The sequence below is a fragment of the Oreochromis niloticus genome, linkage group LG15, assembly GCF_001858045.2.
Source record: "Oreochromis niloticus isolate F11D_XX linkage group LG15, O_niloticus_UMD_NMBU, whole genome shotgun sequence".
NCBI classification, from domain to species: domain Eukaryota; kingdom Metazoa; phylum Chordata; class Actinopteri; order Cichliformes; family Cichlidae; genus Oreochromis; species Oreochromis niloticus.
In genome coordinates this window covers 26,213,854-26,241,123 of record NC_031980.2, presented here as the reverse complement: position 1 = coordinate 26,241,123, position 27,270 = coordinate 26,213,854, and the positions used below count along the sequence as shown (strand labels likewise).

Genomic DNA, 27,270 nt, shown 5'->3' with positions numbered 1-27,270 from the left:
GGACTTGATGATGGAATCGTTTTCTGCCTGGAGTAAAGGTGAGGCCTTCACTCTGCCGCCTCGTCTGTGAGTGAACTTCAGACTCTCAGCTTTAATAAAGTTTTGCACCAACTGTTCAGCAATTACATTTTTACACTCAGTCCTCTGCTTTTACAGGCTCTAAAGTAACTGGACAGACAACATGTTTTAAATATAAAAACTTTAATGTAAAGTTTTCAATACTTGGATGAAAATCCTCTGCAGTCAGTGAGTTCCTGAGGAACCCATGGACCACATGCTGTGTTTCAGCTGCTGCTGGTTTGAGGCTCTTTGCTCCTGTTTGGATCTAATCAGTGAAAAGCTGCTCTGCTGGCCTGAGATCAGCTCACTGACTTTATGAATATCTAATTTCTTGGGCTGCTGCTACAGTTTGCTTTGCTCGCCATCATTTGCTCTGTGGAGCTCAGTGTGAGAGAGTACAGCTCTGTACCTGCCATACTTCATACTGCTGAGACGCCAAAGCCCACGCCATAACATCCCCTCCCCTGTGTCAGATACACACTATTTTTTCCCCAGTAAGTAGGGTGTGGGTAACCCTCTTGTTATGGTAACCCTTCCAGTGTTTGTGAAGCAAGGATCTGCTGTGCATGTCTGAGCTCGCAGTTTTCACCCTGCACGCACACTTTATGCCTAATCTGCTCCCTGATTGGCATCTGCTTTAAGTCCTGAGCAGCACCCCCACCTCTCTGACAGTCACCAGCTACATCCAGCTGACCCTCCACAGAGCCACGGAACTCCACCCCCTCACCGTGAGCCAAGCAATGGTGCTGAAGCAGGAAATGCATGCGTGTTCCTGCCCCAGTCAGGAGGATTAATGCAGCTAATCACGCAGCGATGGCAGTTCGTTTCAGACGCGCTTCAAACACAAACCAAGATTTTAACCTGTAAGATTCAGTCTTTGAGATGATTTAACAGGTACGCCGTGGTACGGCATAACAACACCCCCACTTGCCCAGCATCACCCAACAGCTGGACCTTTATTTAACCCAGTCATGCGTACAAAGCGTGCACGTACCGTTATCTCTGACTGCTGCTGAGACTATCCAGGTGAGATTATGTCCACATTTCTATGGAGACCAACAGTGAACTCCAGGTGCTTGAAAACGACCTGAAAACACGACTGAGCTCAGTTTGCAGGCACATCTGGACTTCATCTGGCTCCCCCCCCCCCCCCCAATGCCCCCTGAACATCACGTGGGCTAAAAACCACGAGGCGGGCTTCCTGTGGTTAGAGGAAGTGAGCTGTGACCCAGATGTCACGACACACCTGGATGTGCAGGTCAGAGCTGTGGCTGCGCTGTCACATAGATGTGCATGACATGTGTTGCTCTAACCAGGATGTGAACCTTTCCGTCTCAGTTAAAGAAAAATGTTCACTCTGACCATGAACTGACTATGAATCCTGACCCGCCCGCCAGCCTCCATCAGCACCAACACCCGTTTGAAACGCTCCCAGAGTGCGATCAGCACTAATATGTACAACTTAATTTCAGGGTTTTCACCAGCTTTTATTTTGGAAAAACAGCAGGAAACAAAGGCTCCTTTAAATCGAGACACGGGCCTGTCATGTGATCTCAACTTACAGTGAGACAGGGGCGTGGCCCCTCTAGGCTCCTGTAGCTTCACAGAGACACCACACAGGAAGTTGAGCTGCGTTCAAGGTGTTTAATGAGACACAGGTGAACCAGCTGACCGCTCACACATATAAAACTAATGAAAATATCTACATTCACAAACACTGAACTGTCCACAAGCCCCGCCCAGCCCTCTCTGCCGGGCTCCAAGGGTCAGGCTAGGCTCTTTCAAAATAAAACAGCAGTACAGTTCCTATGTCTTCCCAGGATGCTTTGCAGCTGTCAGTCTGTTGATCCGGAGAAGTGACAAACAACTGCCCCTGCTGTGGACAGGATGTCGGGAAACCCTGTGCATAGAAAGAGGTCATCATCATCAGAGCAACCTGTGACATCAGCATCCAGTAATCAATAACCAAGGTCGCACGTACCTGTGCGGCTACAGTTTGAGCTCGTTGGCGATCGTGGAAGCGATGTTCTTGAAGGCGATGGACGTTCCTGAAATCCGTTTGAAGCGGACGCCGTTGAGTGAGAGGCGGGGCAGCTTGCACACCTCCATCTCCCATTGGACAAGGCTGTCGGCATGGCCATCTCCATAGACACAGAGCAACAGGAAGTGCTCGGGCTGCTCGTAGTCGCAGTTGTTGGCATCAAGGACTTTCCTGATCTCGCGCATCATGTCCAGTGGCTCCATAGAGGATGTGGTCTTCATGCTCCACGTGAACCTCAGCGAGCGAGGCTTGGCGTCCTTCAGCAGAGGAGCAGCGGGGGACGCAGGCTCCTCTTTCTGCTCCGACGACACGTTACGGCTGCAGATGGACAGATGGGGAGTATCAGCTGACAAACATGGTGCTCTCTGATTGGAAAGTCTCTGTGTTTATCATCAACACTCCAAACCAATCACAATAAAGAGATGATGACATCATCTGTCTGACTCACCTGGAGCCCTCAGCTCTGCCGTTCCTCTCAAGCTCTGAGAGCCCTCTGACAGCAAAGACACAGGAAGCAAGAGCAAAAAGGTGACATGGATGCAGCAGGAAAGCAAGGAGGAAAGGCAGAAGGAAGCAAGGGAGGAAAAACGCAGAGTTAGTTGCAGCAGAAGAAGAAAACACTGGAGGTTTTGGTGCTGGTCGTTACAGCGCCCCCTGTCAGCTGCCCGGTAAACCTCCCATGATGCCTCGCTGTTACATACCTGCGTGTAAATTTGGAGGTGAGCTTGGAGAAGAGGTTGGTGGAGCCTCTGGCCCGTGATTGGGCAAGTGGTGCAGTGTCATGTGACAAGGTGGGGGAAGCAGGGGGGCCATTGTAGGTGGCAGTGCGTCTCTCTCGGAGCTGACCACCGTGAAATGTGCTGCGACTTGCCGTCCCCCGAGGGAAACGAAGCCTGTCGGGAGGAGTTGTTCCGCTGCTGACGCTGTGAGTGGAAGCTCCACCCCCTGATCGCTGGGGGGGCGTGGTCACTGAGCTGTGCGGAGGATGGCAAAAGTTAGATACAAAGAGCACGGATCAGCGGGCATGACTCACATGGCGACCGTACCTGCTGTCTTTGCCGTTATGGACCACAGCGTGGCGTTCCGCAGAGCTGCACATGTACGTGTTCCTTCTCGTCATGCTGGAGGACCCGCCCTGTGACACACAGCCAATGAAAAGTGTAAAGATCATAGACAATAATCAACCAATAACTGAGACGCAGTAGGTGGACATGAGCTTTGAAAAGCACAGCATAAGCTCATCTGCAAGCTGCAATGTCACTCACAGGGGGCGTGGCTGAGCTCTTCTTCCTCTCTGGGATATCGGCCACATTGGGGTTGTTGGCGCTCCCCAGCAGAGGACTTCCTGTCTCCACAGGACTGGACTTCCTGTTCTGACTTCTGCCCTCCAGCTTCACCTCACACTCTGCTGACGTGGTGGCCTGATTCCTGGTGGGAGGAGCCAATACGGAACACACTGAGGAGGAGAGGAAGAAGGAGGGGTTAGTGTGCCATGGGTTGGAGCCAGGTCCCGGTGTAGGAGTGGGCGTTTACCTTGGTCGCTGTATCGCCTGTGTTTGGAGGAGGAGCTACGTGGGGCAGCGACGTGCGCCGGAGACTGGCTGCTGCTAGACGGCCGCTGTTTCAGCAGGGAGGAGTCGCTGGCCTCCGCCTGAAACACAGACACAGCTACACCTGTTACACCTGCTACACCTGCCAACTTTACCTGCTGTCAACACTGTAACCACTTACCTCCACAGTCTTGCGTCCCAGCAGCAGGTAGGTAGCCGTGATGTCATCGTACTTCATCTTGGAGAGCGAATCAGTGATTGCATCTCTGGAGTAGCCCATCCCCACCATCAAGTCTGACAGATCAATACTGACAGTCAGTGTGTGTCTGTGTGCATCTATGTGTGTGCGTCTGTGTCTGTGTGTGTACCGATCCTCTGCTCGTCTCTGATGTTCAGCTCTGGTTCAATGAAGGGTTTCATCTCGTCTTCATCAGAGCTGCTGTTGATCCACCGATCCTTCATGATTTGCTGAAAAAAGAAACAACGTAACCTTTAGGCAACGTGTTACCCAGTGAGGGTTAGTCATTATAAACAGATATTCAGTACATAATTAGTACACTTACTATCACTGCTGTACTGATTATTTATCATGGCTATATTGACTACGACCCAGTAATTGTTGTCCTGTGTGAGGGACCTGAGCTGTAGTGTAATGATGTCATCCCACTCTGTGCTGATGTCACAGGACCAACATTACAGAGTAAACATTTCATGGCAACAAAGGAGCCAATATTTTTACAGATACCATGTTTCTGATGCTAAAGATCAAACTGTGATGGAGGACGAGGTCACACCAGCATTCAAGGAGGCTCACGGGCTAAAGTTCAGTCAGCTGTGCGCGTCGTTCAGTTCAAACTGAGTGGAAACATGAAAACAGACCCAAGCTGCCACAGTAACCAGCAGCTCATGACACCAATGCATAATTAGGTAACCAGGTTTCTGACAAGCACACGAATCACAGGAAGGTGTCATTCTATCTACACCGAGTCGCGCCTCAAGACAGATTCTCCAACATTAAGCAGCACATGACAGAGGACAGAGATGTATAGACTATCAGGATGTCCTAAAGACTCCTTGAAAATCCTCCAGTTGATTTAAAATGCTGCAGCAAGAGTACTGACAGGGACTAGAAAGAGAGAGCATATTTCTCCTGTAATGGCTTCCCTTCATTGGCTCCCTGTTAAATCCAGAATTTAAAATCCTGCTCCTCACATAGGTCTTGAATAATCAGGCCCCATCGTCTTGATGCATTCTCAATCATCCAGGAAAGTAAATCTCCAAAAGTTGATTCTGTTCATCTGGATGTAGCGTTTTGTGGGAGAAACGTTTTGTCACTCATCCAAGTGACTTCTTCAGTCTCAGCTGACTGCAGGTTTCCCCAATCTTATAAACAGTACATTTGCATAATGACTGAAACCAGCCCACTGAAGGAACAATGGGCTGTGAGGTCAGTTCCTTAATCATAATTATGCAAATTCTCATAACCATTGATCAACAACCACTGACCAAAACCCACTGATCAATGGCCATGAGTACCATTCACAGAGAGTTGGGGAATGGCTGCAATCACAGCATTGTAAGATGGCGGAAGATGTACCCTTAGGCCCCCTCCTCGATTCAGAGATGGTCTTTCCCTTTTCACGTAAATGGCCAACTCTCTGTGAATGGTACTCATGGCCATTGATCAGTGGTCTTTGATCAGTGGGTTTTGGTCAGTGGTTGTTGATCAATGGTCATGAGAATTTGCATAATTATGATTAAGGAACTGACCTCCCAGCCCATTGTTCCTTCAGTGGGCTGGTTTCAGTCATTATGCAAATGTACTGTTTATAAGGTTTGGGGAAACCTGCAGTCAGCTGAGACTGAAGAAGTCACTTGGATGAGTGACGAAACGTTTCTCCCACAAAACGCTACGTCCAGATGAACAGAATCAACTTTTGGAGAATCAGGCCCCATCTTATCTTAATGAACTTATAGTACCATGTCACCCCATTAGAGCACTTTGCTCTCACACTGCAGGCTTACTTGTTGTTCCTAGGGTATTTAAAAGTAGAATGTGAGGCAGAGTCTTTAGTTTTCAGGCCCTTCTTCCGTGGAACCAGCTTCCTGTTTGGATTCAGGAGACAGACACTATCTCTACTTTTAAAATTAGGCTTCCAACTTTCCTTTTTGCTAAACCATATAGTTAGGGGTGGATCAGGTGACCTGAATCCTCGCTTAGTTATGCTGCAATAGGTGTAGGCTGCTGAAGGATTCCCATGATGCATTGAGTTTTTCCTTTCCAGTCACCTTTCTCACTCACTATGTGTTAATAGACCTCTCTGCATTGAATCATACCTGTTATTAATCTGTCCCTCTTCCACAGCATGTCTTTATCCTATCTTCCTCCCCCCTGAGCCTGGTTCTGTCAGAGGTTTCTTCCTGGTAAAAGGGGGTTTTCCTTCTCACTGTTGCCAAAGTGCTTGCTCATAGTGGGTCATATGATTGTTGGGTTTTCTCTGTATGTATTATTGTAGGGTCTACAAGCACCTTGAGGTGACTTTTGTTGTGATTTGGCGCTGTATAAATAAAACTGAATTAAATTGAAACATGAAAGATGCCACAGTGGCTTCAGAGACTTAAAGTCGTAAAAGCCTGAAATGAGTCAGCCTTGTGCACTTCCTGCACCCTTGTCCAAGTCGATAGGTTTTTAGTTCATGTTTTTGTTTTCATCTGTTTATCCTTCACTCTGAATTGAACTGTATGATGCATATATGATGTATTGATTATGTACAAATGATGTATTGATTATATTGCTGATGTAGTGGTTCACCTCCAGTGTTCCTCTCTTGCCCGGGTTCAGCACCAGGAAGCGTTTCAGCAGGTTCTCGCAGTCCGTCGACATGTAGAAGGGGATTCGATATTTCCCTCGCAGCACGCGCTCCCTCAGCTCCTGCACACACATGCACACACACCAATCACTGTCGTGTCCTGATGCTGCAGGACATTCTCAGACCTCCCTGCTCCTAACCTTCAGGTTCTGCCCGTCAAACGGCAGAGAGCCACTGACCAGCGTGTAGAGGATCACCCCGAGACTCCACACATCCACCTCTGGACCGTCATACTTCTTACCCTGAAACACACACGCACAGGCATACGTCACAAATACACACACACTCTATACTCTGCAGCTTCACAGCAAACCACACACATCACAGACACCTTTGTGCGTACCTGGAAGAGCTCAGGTGCAGCATATGGAGGAGACCCACAGAAGGTGTCCAGTTTTCCTCCCACGGTGAACTCGTTGCTGAATCCAAAGTCTGCGATCTTTATGTTCATGTCGGCGTCCAAGAGGAGGTTCTCCGCCTGCAGAGTAGCAGAGACCATTTATTAGGAACACATGGAAACCTGTTTATAGCTGGAGCAAAGGCAAACACCTGTTCACTGTGACAGTGAGCACAACGCAGAGAGGAGCTGGATTCAGATCTCTAAAACATCAGAGGAACACCTCAATGCTTCAACGTCAGCCTGTGTGTGTTTTTGTGTGTGTGTGTGTGTGTAACTACACTCTGTACTAATACAGTTGTAGGAGCTAACGTGGAGAGTCAGAGTGGTTGGCTCACTGTACATGACTGCAGCCTGTACATCAAAACATGGAAATAGGTGAGCAGCTAATGCTAACTGCTAACCTATTCCTAGACTAATAAATGAAAAATAAAACCAGAGAGAAAATAAAATACTGCAGTTTGTCCGACGCCTCGAGCATTTTCATCCTCCTGCTGTTTTTAAATTGATGCCAAAAATTGACTGTAGGGGAGTCCAATGTTAGCCCCGCCCTGAACCCTCCCTGCTTCCTGCTCCTCTCTGTCTTTAACAGGACCTGACAGGAAACGGATCACCGAGCAGGACGCTCACTTTCTCACTTCTCCACAACCAGAGGAATCACCCCCTGATGCTAGACATCAGAGAGAATGCAGCTTTTAAGGAGCTGCTTCCATTTTTACATACAGTTTGATAATTTCATTAGAGGAAATCGAAAACACCTGAAAACGTTAAACTTCAGATGTGAAGGTGATTCCACACCTGCAGACCTCTCATATAAAGTTTAGGTGGGGCTTCAGAATAACCGCCCGGGGCGTTACCTTGAGGTCTCGGTGAACGATGTGCTTCTGATGGCAGTACTGGACTGCAGACACAATCTGTGGAGACACACACGGACCTGAAACACTTGGGTATTATGGGATGGATAGTACTGCCAATGTGTTACCACGGTAACGGCAGTGTGTGCATGTGTACGTGTTACCTGTCTAAATTTAGCTCTGGCCTCCTTCTCTTTCATCCTGCCATGAGCTACGAGGTAGTCAAATACTTCACCTGCACACACACAAACACAGGGTTCAAAGGTCACACCTGTCCCAGCCTCTGATTGGTTTAAAATATATGAAGAACTAACCTCCGCTGGCGTACTCCATCACCAGGTACAGAGTCTTCTCCGTCTCAATCACCTCGAACAGCTTCACTGCAAACATACACACACACACGGACAGGGTTCAGGTAGTGTAAGAGAGCTCAGCTCGCTCTCTTACATTATCTGAACCCTGCGTGAAGCCATCAGGCTGTACTTCCAGGAAGTACAAGGGGAGTTCTCTGCACTGAGCCCGAGTTCAGTGCAGATAGGCACCGAGGCTCTTAGAGCAGAAACAGAAACCAAACTGATCACAGCAAAGAAAAACAAAGTCATGAACCACCTGATAGAAGTAGCCAGGTGATATGAAACAGCAGTGTGATGAGGCTCCGCCCCTCACCTGTTTAACCCCAGAAAAATTACAAATATGGCATCTGAGCAACTTTGGTCGGTCACACAGGTGTAGTGATGATGTGAGGAGGTACTCACCGATATTCGGGTGATTTAAGATCTTCATTATTCGGACCTCCCTGTAGAGCTGAGACACAGACAGGAAACAGACAGCGTCAGGAACGCCGGAATAAATCACAAACGTCATCAAGAACGATGGGAACAGTTTGGTACGAAACAAAGTTCCTGTCTTTCAGAGGTCAGCTGTGTGTGAGAGATGACGCAGCGCTCTAACCATTTTTTTCAAAGTGAGCTGTGTGATTACAGAACAATGATCAATAATTATAACGTTAAAAATCACATCACTGCCTCAGCACGGCTCCTGTAAAAACCATTCCTGATTAAAATCATCCCAGCAGCACGCAGACACTTGCAACTGAAGGTACATCAGGTCAACTCACCTATAACACCTGACTGTTTCAGACCACCCTGAAAACATCCAGGTGAAAGGTCATCATCTTGATGTGAATTATGATGAACGTCAGCTCCCTGCGTCATTAAGAACACTGAGAGTCGGGCTGCTGTCAGACGTTTGTCTAGCTTTGTTTTTTTAGGGTGAATTCTGAGGGGTGAGCTCAGGTGAGGTCAGACTGAGGACGCGTGTATGATCTGTGATCACAGGTTTGGTAGTCTGCACAAAGCACAGGCTGAGATTTGATGGCAGAATCACACATTAAAAACACGTTTTTCCTTGAACTTCAGTAGCGAGTCAGTAAACCAGCTCCAGATGAGTGTTTTCATGTTTCCTGCTCAGGTAAACCTAAAAACACCGTTCTCTGCTTCAGTCTGACTCTTTCTAAAGTATAATAATCTGTACCATTTCAGTGTAACATCTGCTGTGACACTTGTGAGCACGTTACTTCCTGTCAGGTGACAGTGCTCACCTTCTGCAGGCTGCTGGGGTTCAGCTGGGTCTTATCGATGATCTTGATGGCGACCTGTCAGACACACACAGGTGATCAGTGCTCTGTGGGGGGTCTGGGATATTTCCCAGCGGTCCCCTGGACTCATCTCACCTCCCGTCCTGTTGGGATATGTCGAGCCAGCTTCACTTTGGCAAAGTTTCCCTTCCCGATGGTTTTCAGCAGCCGGTAGTTTCCCACATGCGGTGACTCGTCTGTGCCAGACGCCGACGAGTTTTTACAGCGGGCGGAACGGACAGAGCGGGATGGCACCTCGCTGCGCCCGTCGTCCACCGAGGCATGCTGGGAAATAAACACACAGTCAGCATGGAGCATGGTCCCAGCTCAAAGTATCTGTTCATGTTCCGCCCGTTTTATCCAGCAAGCACCTGGTAGCAGTGGATTGTGGACATATCCCAAAATCATAGGTCAAAATTATGAAGAACAAAGAACATCACATTACTCACTGATATAACATCAACGCTCACTAACATGACATCGCAGCGCTCACTGACATAACGTCATGCTCACTGACATAACATGACAGCACTCGCTGACACAGCTGCTCACAGCTGCCAGCACCTACATCTGCGCTTTATTGGGATGTTTTTATTATGTCTCTTGGCATTAGAAACACTGGGGCTACTCACTCAGGAGGATGTTCACCTATTGATAAAGTCTGAGCTTCAGGTAACCCCGTGATGCAAACCATATGTAGGTAATATTAGCAGTGGTCAAAGGTCAGCGGTCAGATTTCTGCAGTCAGGAGTATGTTATTTACATTTATCAGTAAACAAACAAACAGTTTTACTAAACAGAAACTGAACTAGAAACTAAGTAACTCACTGATCTGTTTGCTTGTGGTTTTCTAACTTTTCCAAACGAAAGACAAACGCGCGCGCGCACTCACGTGCTCTGGGTCCCGCTCGTTCACGGTGGGTAGCGGGGTCCTGGCGGACATGTTCCAGGGTCACAGTGAGCCAGAGTCGGTAGTTTCGGTCATGAAGCCCCCGCTCCGCTCCGGAACACCTGCGTGACGTCAGCCTGAGTTTACCTGAGCAGGTTCCCAAGCAGCATCACCGGCCCCGGTCCTGGCTGCACGGCCGGCGGGTTATCTGTCCCAGCTCGGCTCGTCTCGGCTTTTCCGGCTATCTGTAACCGACATCGACCCGAACGGAACCGGAGCACCAGTTCCTCTTTGCTGGCGGCTAGCTGCTAGCAGCCCGGCACTACCGGGTGTGCGCGTGCGCGAAGCCTGTCCGGTGGCGTGTGGTGGCTTCTGGCTCGGGGACACGGTGCCGGTTCGGTCCGGTCAGCGTCTCCTCATCCTCTCCGGCAGCCTTTCCGTTAGCCGCTAGGCTAGCCAAGATGGAGGACTAACCCAGCCCAGCGCGCTGACGGGATGTGACGCTAGAGACAGCGTGCGAAAGGATTGGTTAGCCGGACCGAGCGGTATGGGCTCAAAATGTGGTCATAAATATTTTGTACTTGTAAATCAGTTTTGTACTTGTAAATCAGGATTTGTATGTGTAAAAAGAATTTGTGTGTGTGTGTAAAAAAGATTTGTATGTGTAAAAAAGATTTGTGTGTGTGTGTAAAAAAGATTTGTGTGTATAAAAAGAATTTGTGTGTGCGTAAAAAAAGATTTGTATGTGTAAAAAAGATTTGTGTGTGGACTTAGCCAAAAAAAAACCCTGCAAGTTGCAAGTACGAATTTTGACCCTATTTTTCTTCCTTTCATCTGATTGGTCAGTGTCATGTCAATCACAAATGTAACAATCCAATCAGAGAACAGATGGGTTTGGCTGTCGGAGGGGCGCTTTTTTTGAACTGCAGGTCTTTGAAGGGAATAAATGCCCTTTTACATGCCAACCCAGCGTTTTCCTTCATCACCACGAAGGAAAACAGTCTGGTGATTTTTGTGTCACAGGTCTACGGGTTTAATACAGGTCTACAGCCTTTTCAAAAGCGCTGCGGACCGCGGGGGGGGGAGCAGTGTTTTTGAAATGACAGTCTTCATTACAAAGCTTTCTTCGTTATGAATTAGCATACATGTTTTTATTGAACATTTGAAGAACTAGCAAAAAAAACAGAAACTCTTGTAGAGGACATAAAGTCAGAGATAGAAACGACAAGGAGCAGGTGCATCTAGTACAGGTAGAGCTGCTGCAAAAACCCACAGAGCTCAGCAGCCAGCGCAGCAAATTCTGGATCCTTGGCTTTTAGTTAGCATTAGCAGCACATCCTGCGTCCGATGTGAAAGGACTTTTGTGCTGCGCACTGTGACTCACAGCAATGGTCCCGGGTCAGCCCTGACTTTGTGTTAAACTAATCCTAAAGTAATAATGGTATTTCTAACCACTGACATACCACAACTTTATCCTTTCAACAGCTGCTGAAAGTTAGGGGACCTAGCTGCTATAGATCCTCCAGCTTCAAACTGTATTACCCTTCAAAGACCTGCAGTTCAAAAAAGTGCCCCTCCGACAGCCAAACCCATCTGTTCTTTGATTGGATTGTTACATTTGTGATTGACATGACATTGACCAATCAGATGAAAGGAAGAAAAATAGGATCAAATTTCGTACTTGTAACTTGCAGGTTTTTTGTTGGCTAAGTCCACACACAAATCTTTTTTACGCACACACAAATTCTTTTTACACATACAAATCTTTTTTACACACACACAAATTCTTTTTACACATACAAATCCTGATTTACAAGTACAAAATATTTATGACCACATTTTGAGCCCATAGAGCGGCGGCTTTTGTTGTTGCTGGAGTGTTTACGGAGGCCTCCAGCGGTGAAGCGCCGAAGGTCCTCAATATTATAGTATTTCTGAACCGTGGAAACACTAAACTTCCTCTAAACCAAATTCTCAGCGGTCTAAACTTATTTTTCCAACCAAACACTCATTTGGCCGAAACTCAAACACTGTTCAGAAAAACTCAAACAGTCTTTTTCAAAACCTTAAAACGATCTTCACTACGTGCGACTCTGGATACTGTATCTCCTGTGAAAAATAAGGCCGCAAACCAGAAGTACCTGACTCCGTGGCAGTGGCAGTCCTAGCCTGTTTGGCGCCCTGGGTGAACACTCTCTCTGCGCCCCCCCCCCCCCCCCCCCCCTCTCCTCAATGAGAACAGGACAAATCAACAAGTGACAATGACTACTTAATTTTAAAATCTGTAACATAATGTATTGTTTGGAGTTTAGTCTGTTACTGTTACTATTTTTACCATTTCTTCTTAGAGCAACTGTAACCCACATAATTTCCTTAGGGATTAATAAAGTATTCTGATTCTGATTGTTTCAGGATACATAACCTGCCATTATCCAATGACACATCTGCTTACCTGTATCTTTTGCTCGTTTCTCCTCTTCTTCTTTTCTCTTTTTTCTAAACTGAGGACCTGATGGCTTTAAACTTTTCTTGTCCATCTTCCATTGTTAATTTTGCACTCCAGTATGAACACCCATCCCCCAACCCGAGGATCACCACAACATAACCTAATAGACCTACATCTTAGTTCACAGATTCGCTTTGTCTAGGGTGTATTTCTGGGATTTTGCACAACCCAGGATTCAAATCATGAATACATAATGGGCTTGGATTTACAACATTATGAATGAAATGTGCTCTATTTAGAAGCAGCCGGCCCCCTGCCCTGTCGACGGGTTGTGTGTGAAACTTTAAATCATCAAACTGTAAATTATAAATTTTAAATTGGTATTGATCCCTTTACCCCTAGTCCTAAAGTGTATATTTATTTTCTTACTCTTCTTATATATATTGTTTGTTTACTTGCACTGCTGTAACTGGAGCCTCGTCGTCTCTCGTCTACTGTACTGTATATAGCGGAGATGACAATAAAGTTTACTTTGACTTCAGCAGCAAGCAGGCGCACCGAGGGCTCTCACGCTCACTTTTCGCGTATAGAATTTTGAAAAAACATCGGTGGAAATTATAAGTCTGTATCATAATGTCTGGTGTTTTCGTGTTTGTTGGTTTGTTTTTATTTTGTTTTATTTTGCGAGTTGGTTATTAGATGCCGCTCCAGCCAACCAGAGAATCCCCCGCTGCCCCGCCCTCTCCTCCCTGTGCCGCAAGCAGCAGGCACAGCTCGCAAACGGAGGGCACCCTTACTCCCAGCAAATGGGCGATAGAAAACCGATCGGTGCCTATGCCATTCCCAATATGCGCTGGCATGACGTCGGGGCAGCATGAGTACGAGCAATTTTTTTTTTTTTTTTTTTTGCCGATGCTCGTGATGCCGCCCCCACCATGATGCTGCCCCGGGCAACCGGCCGTGTCACCCGTATCAAAAACCGCTACTGCTCCGTGGTATAATTCTCAAACACGTAGCCTAAAGCAGATAACTCGTAAGCTGGAGAGGAAATGGCGTGTCACAAATTTAGAAGATCATCATTTAGCCTGGAGAAATAGTTTGTTGCTTTATAAGAAAGCCCTCCGCAAATCCAGAACATCTTACTATTCAACATTGATTGAAGAAAACAAGAACAATCCTAGGTTTCTCTTCAGCACTGTAGCCAGGCTGACAAAAAGTCAGAGTACTGTTGAGCCAACCATCCCTTTAACGTTAACTAGTAATGACTTCATGAACTTCTTCACAAATAAAATTTAAATCATTAGAGAAAAAATTACCAATAATTATCTCACAGATGTAATATTATCTACAGCTACTTTCAGTACCATTGATATTCATTTAGACTCTTTTTCTCCAGTTGATCTTTCTAAGTTAACCTCAATAATTACTTCCTCCATACCATCAAAGTGTCTTTTAGACCGTATTCCTACAAAACTGCTCAAAGAAGTCCTGCCATTAATTAATGCTTCAAGCTTAAATATGATCAACCTATCTCTAATAATCAGCTATATACCACAGGCCTTCAAGCTGGCAGTAGTTAAACCTTTACTTAAAAAGCCATCTCTAGACCCAACCCTCTTAGCTAATTATAGGCCAATCTCCAACCTTCCTTTCATATCAAAAATTCTTGAAACAGCAGTTGTCAAACAGCTAACAGATCATCTGCAGAGGAATGGCTTATTTGAAGAGTTTCAGTCAGGTTTCATAGCTCATCACAGCACAGAAACAGCTTTAGTGAAGGTTACAAATGATTTAAATCCCTGGTTATTGTTGACCGAGCACACCGCTCGTTGAGACCTCCACCAGCGGCGGGCGCAGCACCAAGACCATTTATCGCACGAATCCACTTTTATTGGGATAAAGAACTCATTCTGCGGCTGCGAAGAGACCGAGCGTTGGAATACCAGGGCCACAAGGTGCTCATCTTTCCGGATTACACACCGGAGGTGAGGAAGCAACGACGTGAGTTCAGCGAGGTGTTGAAGACATTGCGGGAGAAAAAAATGGAACACAGTCTTCGGTATCCAGCTAAACTTCATGTGAAATACAATGGACATCTGAAGGTCTTTGCTACACCGGGTGAGGTGTCTGTGTTTATAAACTCTGAGCTGAATAGTGTGTAATTGAGCTGTATGAGTTAAGCTTCTTCTGTTAAAGATTCTTTAATGTTCTGAGAGACCAGTATATTGATTTTTTTTTTTTCCTATTTAACAGTTTGTTTGAGCACGGAGTTAAGCGTAGTGTTTTCTTTTCTCTGATTGAATTGAATACTCTGTGGAGGAATGTGTTGAAGGCCGTGTGCCCAGTGGCCTTGAGCCGAGAGGGACGCCAGTACTTCAGTTTAGAAGTGCTTTATGCGGGGGTGGGGGTGGATGGGGAGTGGGAGTGCCTATGGGGTTTTGTTTTTTTGTTGGTCTTTTTTGGGGGGGGGGGGGGTGTTTTTTTTGGTATTTTTTTATGTATGTGTGTGTTTGTACGCGGATGGCGATGGAAGTCGATATCTGATCGAGTTGATACATGATGTTTGGGTTAAACAAGGAGTCGTGCATTGAGGGAAACGATGTAAAAATAGTTTCTTGGAATGTAAAAGGTCTTGGACATATAATTAAAAGAGGTAAAGTTTTCTCACATCTTAAATCACTTAAAGCAGATGTAACTCATATAAATATTAACAACCAACGAACATTAAGAGCAAAGTGGATATCTGCAGTGTATCAAGCTCCTTTTACCAGTAAGGCCAGAGGTGTTGCGATTCTCTTTAAAAAGAATGTTTCATTTTGTTCAGAGTCTGTGATCGCTGACCCATATGGCAGATACCTTATAGTCACTGGTCAAATTAATTCAATACCGATAACCTTGCTTAACATCTATGCTCCAAATGTGGATAATCCTGATTTTTTTAAGAATGTTTTCAACTTAATACCTACAGTTACCACCAACATTATTATTGGTGGTGACTTTAACTGATTTCTCGACACTTTTTTGGATAGATTATCTACAAAAGCCCCCTCTAATATTAGGTCAGTGCAAACTTTGAATGATTTATTTAAAACTAGAAATTTAATTGATATCTGGCGTTTACAACACCCTACTGAGAGGGCCTATTCATTTTTCTCTCATGTTCATAAAACCTATACTAGAATTGACTATTTTCTGATATCCTCTGAGCTGATGCCCATAGTTGTTGATTCAAATTACCATAATATTGTAATATCTGATCATTTCCCTTTTTCAATGGTCTTTAAAAACATTTTGACCAAAAAATATAATTGGCGTTTTAACCCTTCCCTTCTGAATGATGAAGAATTTATTAAATATCTCAATGCAAATATGGATACATTTCTTGCCACTAATGATAACGGAGAAGTTTCGGATTCTACTTTGTGGGAGACCTTTAAAGTCGTGATGAGAGGTCATATTATTTCCTTTGAATCTTCCAAGAAAAAAATATTGGGAAAAAGACTTAAAGAAATAGAAAATAAGCTTCCTGAATTGGAAGAAGTATATAGATCATCTTTGTTGCAAACTGATTTAAATGAAATTTTGAAATTAAAGTATGAATATAACACAATTTTAAATAAACGCATTAGCAATCTTCTTCTGAAGCTCAAACAGAGAAATTTTGAATTTGGAGATAAACCAGATTACTGCTGGCAAATCAGCTTAGAGGGGAACAAGCAAAACGAGCAATTCAAAAAGTGATAATGAAATCGGGTAAGGTAAGTACCAATCCAAAGGAAATTAATACTTGTTTTACCAAATTCTATAAAGATCTGTATTCTAGTAAAATTAAACCCTCTCAAAGTGATTTTAGCAACTTCTTCGATCAGTTAGCTATTCCTCAATTAGATGAAGCCCTGAGAGATGAAATTGATTCCCCTATCTCTGAAAAACATCTTTTAAGAACAATTCAAACCTTACCACTTGGAAAGACAGCTGGCCCAGATGGATTTGGTAATGAATTCTATAAAGCCTTCCAAAATAAAATTATTCCTCTCATGCTTAGGATGATAAATGATTCTGTTAAAAATAAAAGGTTACCAGCTTCACTTTACGAGGCAAATATTTGCTTGCTTCACTAAACTGGAAAGGAGGAAGGCATCCCAGCAAATTATAGACCCATTGCTCTTTTAAATTGTGATCATAAAATCATAACCAAAATCTTAGCTACAAGATTGAGTAAACATATTTCAACAATTATACATCCTAGTCAAACAGGATTTATTCCTGGTAGATGGTCATTTAATAATATCCGTTTATTATTAAATACAATTTACTCAGGTTATGGAAAAGAGGTTAAAACAGCAGTACTTTCTCTGGACGCTCAAAAAGCGTTTGATCAGATTGAATGGTCTTATATATTTGAGACTCTAAAACAATTTGGTTTTGGGGGATACTTTAGGGATTGGATTAAAATGATTTATCTGTGTCCGGTGTCCTGCATTCTCACTAATGCAGATAAATCCTCCCCCTTTCAATTACAACGCGGAGTGAGACAGGGGGATCCCCTCTCACCGCTTCTTTTTGATATAGAACTGGAGCCCCTAGCCATTAACATAAGAAACCACCCAGGTATACAGGGAGTTAAATTTGGGAATGTGGAAAGTCTTGTTAATATGTATGCAGATGATTTACTGATCTGCCTTTCCGAACCAGAAATTTCATTCCCTAATCTTTTAAATTGCATTAAACACTTTGGGAAATTATCAGGATATATGATCAATTGGGATAAATCTGAATTATGCCAATAACAGATAATCTATGCCCAAAGTTCCTCAGCTCACTCCCATTCAAATTAGTAACTACATCTTTTACCTATCTTGGTCTTAAGATCTCTAAAAATCCCAAACTCCTTTATAAATTGAATTTCCTGGAAATGCTGGATAAGCTCAAAGATGATATTAGAAAATGGAAACTGCTTACTCTGTCTCTGATCGGTCGAATAAATGCAGTTAGAATGGTGTCTTTGCCACGATTTTTATATCCTTTTCAAAACCTTCCTATTCATTTGCCACTTAAATTTTTTAAGCAGCTTGATTCATTGATTCATTCATTCATTTGGGCAGGAAAACCCCCTCGGATATCCAAGGCTCATCTTCAAAAAAACACTTCCTGCGGGGGATTAGGTCTCCCTGTGTTTAGACATTATTACTGGGCAGCAAATTCAAGAGCTCTATTGCACTGGCAGTGGGGTTCGCCTACTGATTATTGTCATGACAAGCTTCCGATCTGGCTCCAGGTAGAGGCAGCAACAGTATCTCAAGCCTCATTACCGGTCTTATTGTTTTCTAACACGGGTTCTTTTAATAATTCGCTCAGTCATAATTTTGTTGTTAAACACTCCTTAAAGATATTAAGTCAAATTAGGAAATCTCTTAAACTACCTGTCTTTTCAGTAGGAATGCCAATAATACATAACTATTTGTTTAAACCAGGTAAAATGGATAGGGTGTTTTTAGAATGGGAGGAAAAGGGATTGAAATGCATTGAGGACTTATATATAGATGACAAATTTATGTCTTTCCTTCAACTTCAAGAAAAGTTTCAGTTACCTCAATCGCATTTTTTTCGTTATCTTCAAATAAGGAATTTTGTTCAACAAAACTTTTCAGACTTTCCACTGAAGCCACGAAGTCATACCTACTTTGATATAATTCGGAAAGCAGATTTTAAACATTTGATATCTCAGTTTGTTAAGTGCTTTACAATCCCAGTTGATTCCGATCGAATTAAGAAAACATGGGCTGAAGACCTCGGTGTCCCTCTGTCTGAAGACCAATGGTCAAATTGTTTGTTCAATATTCAGAAAGGCTCAATAAATGCCAGATATAAACTAATCATGTTTAAAGTCATTCACAGACTACACTTTTCTAAACTTAAACTTAACCGGATCTATAATTCTGTATCCCCCTTATGTGACAGATGTAATATCGGTGAAGGTTCCCTTGCACATTTATTTTGGCATTGCCCTGTCTTGAATGCTTTTTGGAGCCAGATTTTTATGTGGTTTTCAAACCAATTTAGGAAAAAAGTACCACGTGATGGTACATTGGCTATACTTGGATCATTTGCATCAGTCGAATCCTTTTCCTTTTCACAAAAACAGATAATTACAATGGGTATGCTGGCTGCAAAGAAACTTATTCTTTTACAGTGGCGGTCTTCTTTGGCCCCGTGTTTTAACAGGTGGCTTAATGAGATGGTGTCTGTGGCCAGGGTGGGACAGATAAGATTTGATAGAAAGGGGAAACTGGCGAGTTTTTGTATGATTTGGCAACCATTTCTAGAATTCTTAAAAATTAACTGATCATAATTCATGCCTCACACTCCGCGTGAATTTTTTTACTTTATTTTACTCTTTATTTAGTTAATATTGCTATAATTTTTTTTCATATTTTTTTTCCTTTTCTTTTTTTCTTTTCATGCTTGTAAGTTCACAAATGTTAAAGACAGTAATTGTTCTCGGTTGATTTTGTATAAGCATGTTGTGTTTAATTTAAATGCAAAAAATAAAATAAAAAAACAACAACAAAAAAACAAAAAAAACAAAACAAATGATCTTCTTATGGCCTCTGACAGTGGACTCCTCTCTGTGCTTGTCCTGCTAGACCTCAGTGCAGCGTTCGATACTGTTGATCATAATATTCTATTGGCGCGATTAGAGCACGCTGTAGGCAAGGGCGTAGATTTGGTTTTGGCATTGGTGGGGACGGGTGTTTCAACCACCGAACCCTGCCCTGTTTCTTTTTTTTTTTCCTTTTCGTCTTTGCTTCTTGATAAAAAAGAAGAAATATACTTGCCTACATATGCTATTCTACATGCTATTAAACCGTTTAAAATTACAATTCATAGTTTTATATGTGAATTATATAATGTTAAATTACTATTAAACAAATGACTGACTAAGTATTTTAGACTTTAGTTTACTTTGATTTTATTCCACATAAATCAGGTATCATACAAAAATAAAAATAGCTTCAAATACAGTCAAGACAATAAAAGAATATAACTTTAAGGACTTAAATGTGGGATTGAGCGATTTCGCAGGTCTTTCCTCCCCACTGCTGTCAGACTCCACAACAAAGACTTTTGCAGCTGATCAAACACACACATGTGCAATAAGACGTTGTAAGTTGTATTTTTACTCAGTTGTATATAACATTTGTATTCTATTTTATTCTACTATTTTATTCTATTCTGTACAGTTGTGTACAGTATATTATTCTTATTGTATTCTAATTTTTGCTATATAACTTTGCACTGTCCACTTTCTGCTGTGACAAAACGAAAGGTAATCTTATCTTATCTTAACACGATTACTTCAGTTATAGTACACCAACTTCTCTTATACATTAGCACTAAGAGAACACTAAATGAACTTTGTCGATAAAACTCATCTAAGATGACCACAAAATTATTATTCTGTGCTTGATGTGCCTCACCTTTGGCCCTGGCTCCTCCCCTCTGGCTGCACTAGGACATATTGCCTCTTGATAAAATAACACATTGATTCGTGCCATATAAAAAGTGAGACATGTCAATTCAGATTCTTTGTCAAATCTACACTAATCAATCAATTTACATCAGCAGCCTAACAATTGTAGTGCAAACTGCACTACAAGGTGGAATATTTGCAAAATGACTACCTCATGATATTTTGGCTCAAAAATTAACCCTATGAATATGTCAGTGCCACTAGGATGAAATTATTATGTCACCAACATTTTAACGTTAGACGTATAATTTTAGCAGCCTCTTTAAACTAATATCCTGGCTTGCTCGAGGCTGCAGTTTTCTCTGACAGTTTCAATCAAAATTAGAAATGTTGCTCTGAGACTGGGAGAACTAATAGTGCTGCCTGTTGTGCATTTAGTTTCCAAAACACGTAATTCATGGTTACACACAATTTTAGACTGATGTGGGCCAAAGCCTAGCATAGCTTGTAACGTTATTATGATGGACACATTTTATGAGTGAGTTTGACTTTAAGTGACTTACAGGTTTCTTTGAAAAATACTTTCTTATATGCACGTTCTTTCTCTTTGCTACCGTCCTCCTCGCAGCGCAGGCTTGCCGCTGCTGAAACTAAACAGAGCTCCCTGAAAGGCTCAGCCAATCACATTGGCCATATTTGTCACATGAGGTCGGACTCCAGTAGAGAACGTAATTTAACTCTTTGTGCAACGCTGGGTGACTGAGACGCTGACAGATCGTTTTTTTTTCTCTCTCTATCGGTTTTTTTTTTTTTACAAGAAGCGATCAAATTATTGGTGGGGACATGTCCCCTCCGTCCATGCCAAATCGACGCCCTTGGCTGTAGGTATTACAGGTACTGCGCTGCAGTGGTTTGTATCATATCTATCTAATAGACTCCAATTTGTACATGTAAATGGAGAGTCCTCTTCACACACTAAGGTCAATTATGGTGTTCCACAGGGTTCAGTGCTAGGACCAATTCTGTTTACATTATACATGCTTCCCTTAGGCAGTATCATTAGAAGACATAGTATACATTTTCACTGCTATGCAGATGACACCCAACTCTATCTGTCCATGAAGCCAGATAACACACACCAATTAGTTAAACTGCAGGAATGTCTTAAAGACCTGGATGGCCGCTAACTTTCTGCTTCTTAATTCAGATAAAACTGAGGTTATTGTACTCGGCCCTGAAAATCTTAGAAATATGGTATCTAACCAGATTGTTACTCTGGATGGCATTACCCTGGCCTCCAGTAACACTGTGAGGAACCTTGGAGTCATTTTTGACCAAGACATGTCCTTCAATGCACATATTAAACAAATATGTAAGACTGCTTTCTTCCATTTGCGCAACATCTCTAAAATTAGAAATATCCTGTCTCAGAGTGATGCTGAAAAGCTAGTTTATGCATTTATTACTTCCAGGCTGGACTACTGTAATTCATTATTATCAGGATGTCCAAAAAACTCCCTGAAAAGCCTTCAGTTAATCCAAAATGCTGCAGAAAGAGTACTGACAGGGACTAGAGGGACTTCATTGGCTTCCTGTTAAATCCAGAATTGAATTCAAAATCCTGCTCCTCACATACAAGGTCTTAAATATTCAGGCCCCATCTTATCTTAATGACCTTGTAGTACCATATCACCCTATTAGAGCACTTTGCTCTCGCACTGCAGGCTTACTTGTTGTTCCTAGAGTATTTAAAAGTAGAATGGGAGGGAGAGCCTTCAGTTTTCAGGCCCCTCTTCTGTGGAACCAGCTTCCAGTTTGGATTCGGGAGACAGACACTATCTCTACTTTTAAGATTAGGCTTAAAACTTTCCTTTTTGCTAGAGCATATAGTTACGGCTGGACCAGGTGACCCTGAATCCTCGCTTAGTTATGTTGCAATAGATGTAGGCTGCCGGGGGATTCCCATAATGCATTGAGTTTTTCCTTTCCAGGCACCTTTCTCACTCACTATGTGTTAATAGACCTCTCTGCATTGAATCATACCTGTTATTAATCTCTGTCTCTCTTCCACAGCATGTCTTTGTTCTGTTTTCCTTCTCTCACCCCAACCGGTCGCAGCAGATGACCGCCCCTTCCTGAGCCTGGTTCTGCCGGAGGTTTCTTCCTGGCAAAAGGGAGTTTTTCCTTCCCACTGTTGCCAAAGTGCTTGCTCATAGGGGGTCATATGATTGTTGGGTTTTTCTCTGTATCTATTATTGTATGATCTACTGTACAGTATAAAGCGCCTTGAGGCGACTGTTGTTGTGATTTGGCATTATATAAATAAAATTGAATTGAAACTCAGTCACTAAATGCATTTCACACTTGCACTGGAAAAATGTTAACACAACTCCAACACAGCTGTCACCTTTCACACGCAGCAACTCACAACTGAACACACACGTTTGTAATGATGTGATCAGACCATTTGAGTGAAACTCTGTGACATCAGTATGTTCAAGCAGGTGTGAACTACACTCAGCAGCAACGCTTTCAGCACATCGTTGCATCTGTGCATCTGTAGCTCTGTACCCATGTTAGTCATGACCTACAATGCCATGGTTGTGCTCTCAGCTAAACTCTGGTCATGTGACCATTACAAACTCTACCTCAAACAAACTTTACAGCTTTAACAAAGTGCTTATTTTAAAATCACATTTTTAGTATTTTAAGTTTTATTTTAAGTTTTTAATCAATGTTATCCTTTTTATTGTCTTATCTAAGACTGTTAGGATGCCTGGGTCTTTGACCCAGAGGTTTTTGAGTTTATTATATGATTTATCATTTCTGGGTTTCTTTGAGTTCTGTCTTTTGGTTTATGTCTCGGTGTGATCCTTAGTTGCTGTCTCCCCTGTCTGCTGTATCCCCACGTCCAGTCAGTGTCTGTGTCTGTCCTGGTCTCACGTCTCTGTTCCCTCTGGTGTAGTGCCTGCATGTGAGTCTGTCTTTTGTTCGGTCTGTGTTATGTGCTTCCTGTTTTACTTTGAAGGTCTCTGTCTTATCTCAGTGTGTTCAGTTTACGCTTCCTTGTCTCGTCAGTTCTGATTTGCCCCAGCTGTGTTTCCCTCCTGTTACTCATTCCCTGATTGCTCCCTCTGTGTATTTAAGCCCTGTGTTTCTCTATGTCCGTGTCGCGATCTACCCTCATTTATGCTGTGTGTTCTGTCTGCCTGCTTATGTAAGTTTATTTGGGTTTTTGTTTGTTACGTTTTGCCTTCCAGCAATAAATGCTGAGTTTTGAAATACACTTTTGGCTCCGAGCATCTGCTCTTTGGGTCCTCCTTACCACCACTCCTGCCTGCACACAGCCCTCACATGACAAAGACATGTTTAACCCTTTCCAACAAATAAATGAATTAAATTAAACATGAATTTATCACAGAAACATATAAAACAAACACCTTTATTTAACTGTCTCAGGGACAGTTACATCAACTGTTTTCTCCTGTGTTGTTAACCCTGAATGATTCTTGGTCCTGACATTTCCATCATCAGAGAAAGGCCACAAAATCAAATAGTTTGACCATAAAATCCCAGAAGTATTTGAGATTGTTGCAGTAACATCACTAATACTTTTCAGGAAATACTTAACCTGACAGTTAAAGTTTCTGCAGTCCCCTTCAGCCTGTTACCCACTACTCTCTACCTCACCCTTTTCCTGATGGGTGCCCAAAGTGCCCTTTTGTTGAAGCAATTGATTTTTTAATTTTTAATTATTTTTTTTTAAACGTGTGTGTGTGCGGAGTCCTGTCTGTGCCCCTCAAAAATAACATTTAACTATTAATCACAGTTTTTGCTAAATAAAAGGATCTGGCTTGCATCAGTCACATGATCACCATTAACCAATGATCGCCCTTGACGGCAGAACGCGCTGGTTACGAGCCGGGAACGAGCTCACAAAGAGCACGCGCATTTTTTGCGGTCCGGAGCTGTAGGAGAAACTCAAATTAACTCAGAGACACAGACCGATGCGAAAAAACCAATAAGTAGGTGTACAGCGTACACTGTAGTGTATAGCACACAGGAGTATTAGCTTATTATGTACACGTTGGGAAGTTGTCTTGTGTCAACTGACGAACTGAAACAAATGAGCGTGCTGTGTGTGTAAAAGCACGACAAACATTATCTGTCCTTTTATTAACTGCACAAGTATGCTGTGTCATTTGTACTGGTAGCTGTCATGGGTCTGTAGATCTGTCCACCGTTTTAGTGAACTTATTTAGTTTTAAAGTAAGTTACAGGGCTTTTCCTGCCTTTCTGGAGGGCTTATATTTCACTTAAAACGATCTAATATGCATGTCCACATAATAATGGATTATTATAATTATAATATTTAAAAAACACGCTGTACTTTAAAGAACATACATTAAGAAACAGATTCACTGCGTGTGCGTGCTTGTGTGTGTTTTATGTATATGGATTTTTAAAATTATTACTCATGATATAACATTGTCCAGACATGGCTGGTGAGGACATGAGGAGGAAACAGTGGGAGCTGTGTGAGGCTACTAAAGGCAGTGGATCCCTCAGCAGCTGGATTACAAAGAGCACAGGTAACATTAACACATATACCAGTTGTTGGAGAGGTATTCCAGTATAAAAATAATAATAAGCACAACTGGAATGTTTTGCTTCTATAACATTTTTCTGTCATTTTATTATAGATTAAGTGCAAGAGTTGTTAAGTGCGGATAATTAAATAATAGTTTATTGCAATTGCAGTTTGTGCCTTGTTCTCCAATGGACAGCAAGTGGAGAGTCATAGATGAAATGAGGGGATGGAAGGAGGAAGAGAGGCAAAGAGTGATTCACAGGCAGAGCCTAGTTTATTTCTCAGTTTTTTGTTGCCTTATGGTTTCGAGCGCTGTCACGAATCTTTGCATTTTGTTATTATCTCATGATACTTGTTTAATCAGCTACCATCTCTCCTATGGACTTTTTAATGTCTACAGTCTCACATCAACACAGCCCTGCCCTCCAGCACTATCAGCAGCAGGAGCAGCAGCAACCCCTCAACAGCAACATTGTACCCATCAGGTAAAACATAGGCTACGTTTGCTTTGCCTCACAACAGTGAATATAGTATGATGTGATCCCATATTAGATTCTTGATGAATGTGTGTTGTTGTTATTCAGCCTGGTTCAATGTGCCCCTTTTTAGCTTTGAGCACCCACCCCTATAAACGTCTCTGCACGGCCCTGCAGGAATGAGCAGCAGTACAGACTGAACAGTACAAAATTTTTTAGCGGCAGTTAGTATATGGAGTTAAATCAGGGCTTTTTTCCCCCCTAATATAAATACCTATAAAGTGAAGTGACCAGTGCAGATTGTACAGTGTACAGCTGCAGGGTAGCTTCTGAGTGCATCCTGTGGAGTGTGTTGTGTGTGTTTAAGTGTTGTGGTTGAGGTGTCGAATGGGTTGATGATAGAAACTGTTTTTAAGTCTTGTAGTCTGAGCAGACAGACTCCTGTAACGTCTGCCAGATGGTAACAAGGAGAAGAGCTTATGTGCTGGGTGGCTGTGGTCCTTGATGATGCTGTGTGCTTTGCGGAGGCATCGTTGAAGATAAATGTCCTGAATGGCAGGAAGCCTCGTGCCAGTGATGTGCTCTGCTGCCTTCACCACCCTCTGTAGTGATTTACAGCTGCTAGCAGAGGAACTTCCGTACCAAACTGTAATGCAGCTCGTCAACAAGCTCAGGAGTGATATTATACCCCTTATGTCAAACTGAGTGATTTGTGGCCCCAATATGTTATTCATGAGCTCAGGAAGTAAAGGAAGTAATAAAGGAAGTAATAAAAATATGATATTCATAAAAAATATGATATTAATAAAATTATGATTTTCATAAAATTATGATATTCATCCAAAATATGCTAGTTCATAGTTCATTGCTTCCCCCCCCCAAAAAGAACTAATGATTATTTAAAAAAGTTTTTTATATCAAATAGCATTCTTTATTTTTAAACCATTAAAAAAAGTTTTTACTTTTTTATGTTTAAAAAACGCCATCTGGTGGTGGGTCATTGCGTGAGCACGTGAGCGCACCGTGCGCACGCCCCCTGCGCCTGTGTGTCCATGCACGCTTGTGCGCGCCTGTCTCGGGACCATGCTTGTGTCTCGGGGGACCGTGCTTGTGTGTGTGAAAATGTGTTAAACCATAGTAAAAGTGCTTAGTTAAACTTGTGCTTTTGTAACGTTCAGTATGGCCACACATACAGGTTGCATGCCTTGGGGGAAAACTTTATTTCATTTTATTTGCATTTGTTTAATCCGAACAAGGAGATTTAGAATCAAAGTCCGAGTCGCAAAAAACTATCGCGATCCCCCCGAGCATAAACGCACCGCGGCTCCCAACATAAAAAACTTCCTGAAAAAAATGCACAACAAAAAAACCCCTAGAATAACTCGATAAATCTCTCTCTGCTCCCACCCAACCCTTAGGCAAATAAGCAGGGAAACCTCCTGAAAAAACCCTCCGTATTTTATCAAAATACGCCCAGCAAAAAAAACCCCATCCATCCATCCATCCATCCATCTTCATCCGCTTTATCCGAGGCCGGGTCGCGGGGGCAGCAGCCTAAGCAGAGAAGCCCAGACCTCCCTCTCCCCAGCCACCTCCTCCAGCTTATCCGGGGGAATACCAAGGCGTTCCCAGGCCAGCCGAGAGATATAATCTCTCCAGCGTGTCCTGGGTCTGCCCCGGGGCCTTCTCCCGGTGGGACATGCCCGGAGCACCTCACCCAGGAGGCGCCCAGGAGGCATCCTTGTCAGATGCCCGAACCACCTCAACTGGCTCCTTTCGATGTGGAGGAGCAGCGGCTCTACTCTGAGCCCCTCCCGGATGGCCGAACTTCTCACCCTATCTCTAAGGGAGAGGCCAGCCACCCTTCGGAGGAAGCTCATTTCTGCTGCTTGTATCCGCGATCTCGTTCTTTCGGTCACTACCCACAGCTCGTGGCCATAGGTGAGGGTAGGGACGTAGATCGACCGGTAAATTGAGAGCTTCGCT

At 43.2% G+C, this 27,270-nt stretch overlaps 1 protein-coding gene across 2 annotated transcripts; it reads right to left on the bottom strand.

The window, feature by feature from the left end:
- Nucleotides 1-1,684: 1,684 nt before the first annotated feature.
- On the bottom strand, nt 1,685-10,800 carry LOC100697481 (MAP/microtubule affinity-regulating kinase 3). Of its 2 annotated transcripts, XM_005465212.4 has the most exons (19): nt 10,301-10,800; nt 9,505-9,693; nt 9,373-9,426; nt 8,528-8,576; nt 8,087-8,152; nt 7,937-8,007; nt 7,776-7,832; nt 6,865-6,999; nt 6,662-6,763; nt 6,464-6,583; nt 4,020-4,119; nt 3,833-3,945; nt 3,635-3,752; nt 3,367-3,557; nt 3,148-3,236; nt 2,803-3,075; nt 2,550-2,594; nt 2,042-2,419; nt 1,685-1,960 (listed from the first exon to the last, which is right to left on the bottom strand). In XM_005465212.4, the coding sequence occupies exons 1-18, from the start codon at nt 10,349-10,351 to the stop codon at nt 2,050-2,052; spliced, it is 2,193 nt and encodes a 730-aa protein (XP_005465269.1). In that variant the 5' UTR covers nt 10,352-10,800; the 3' UTR covers nt 1,685-1,960; nt 2,042-2,049. The 2 variants fall into 2 exon arrangements, with proteins under 2 accessions (XP_005465269.1, XP_013122686.1); XM_013267232.3 differs by lacking the exon at nt 2,550-2,594.
- Between the last annotated feature and the right edge of the window lie 16,470 nt (nt 10,801-27,270).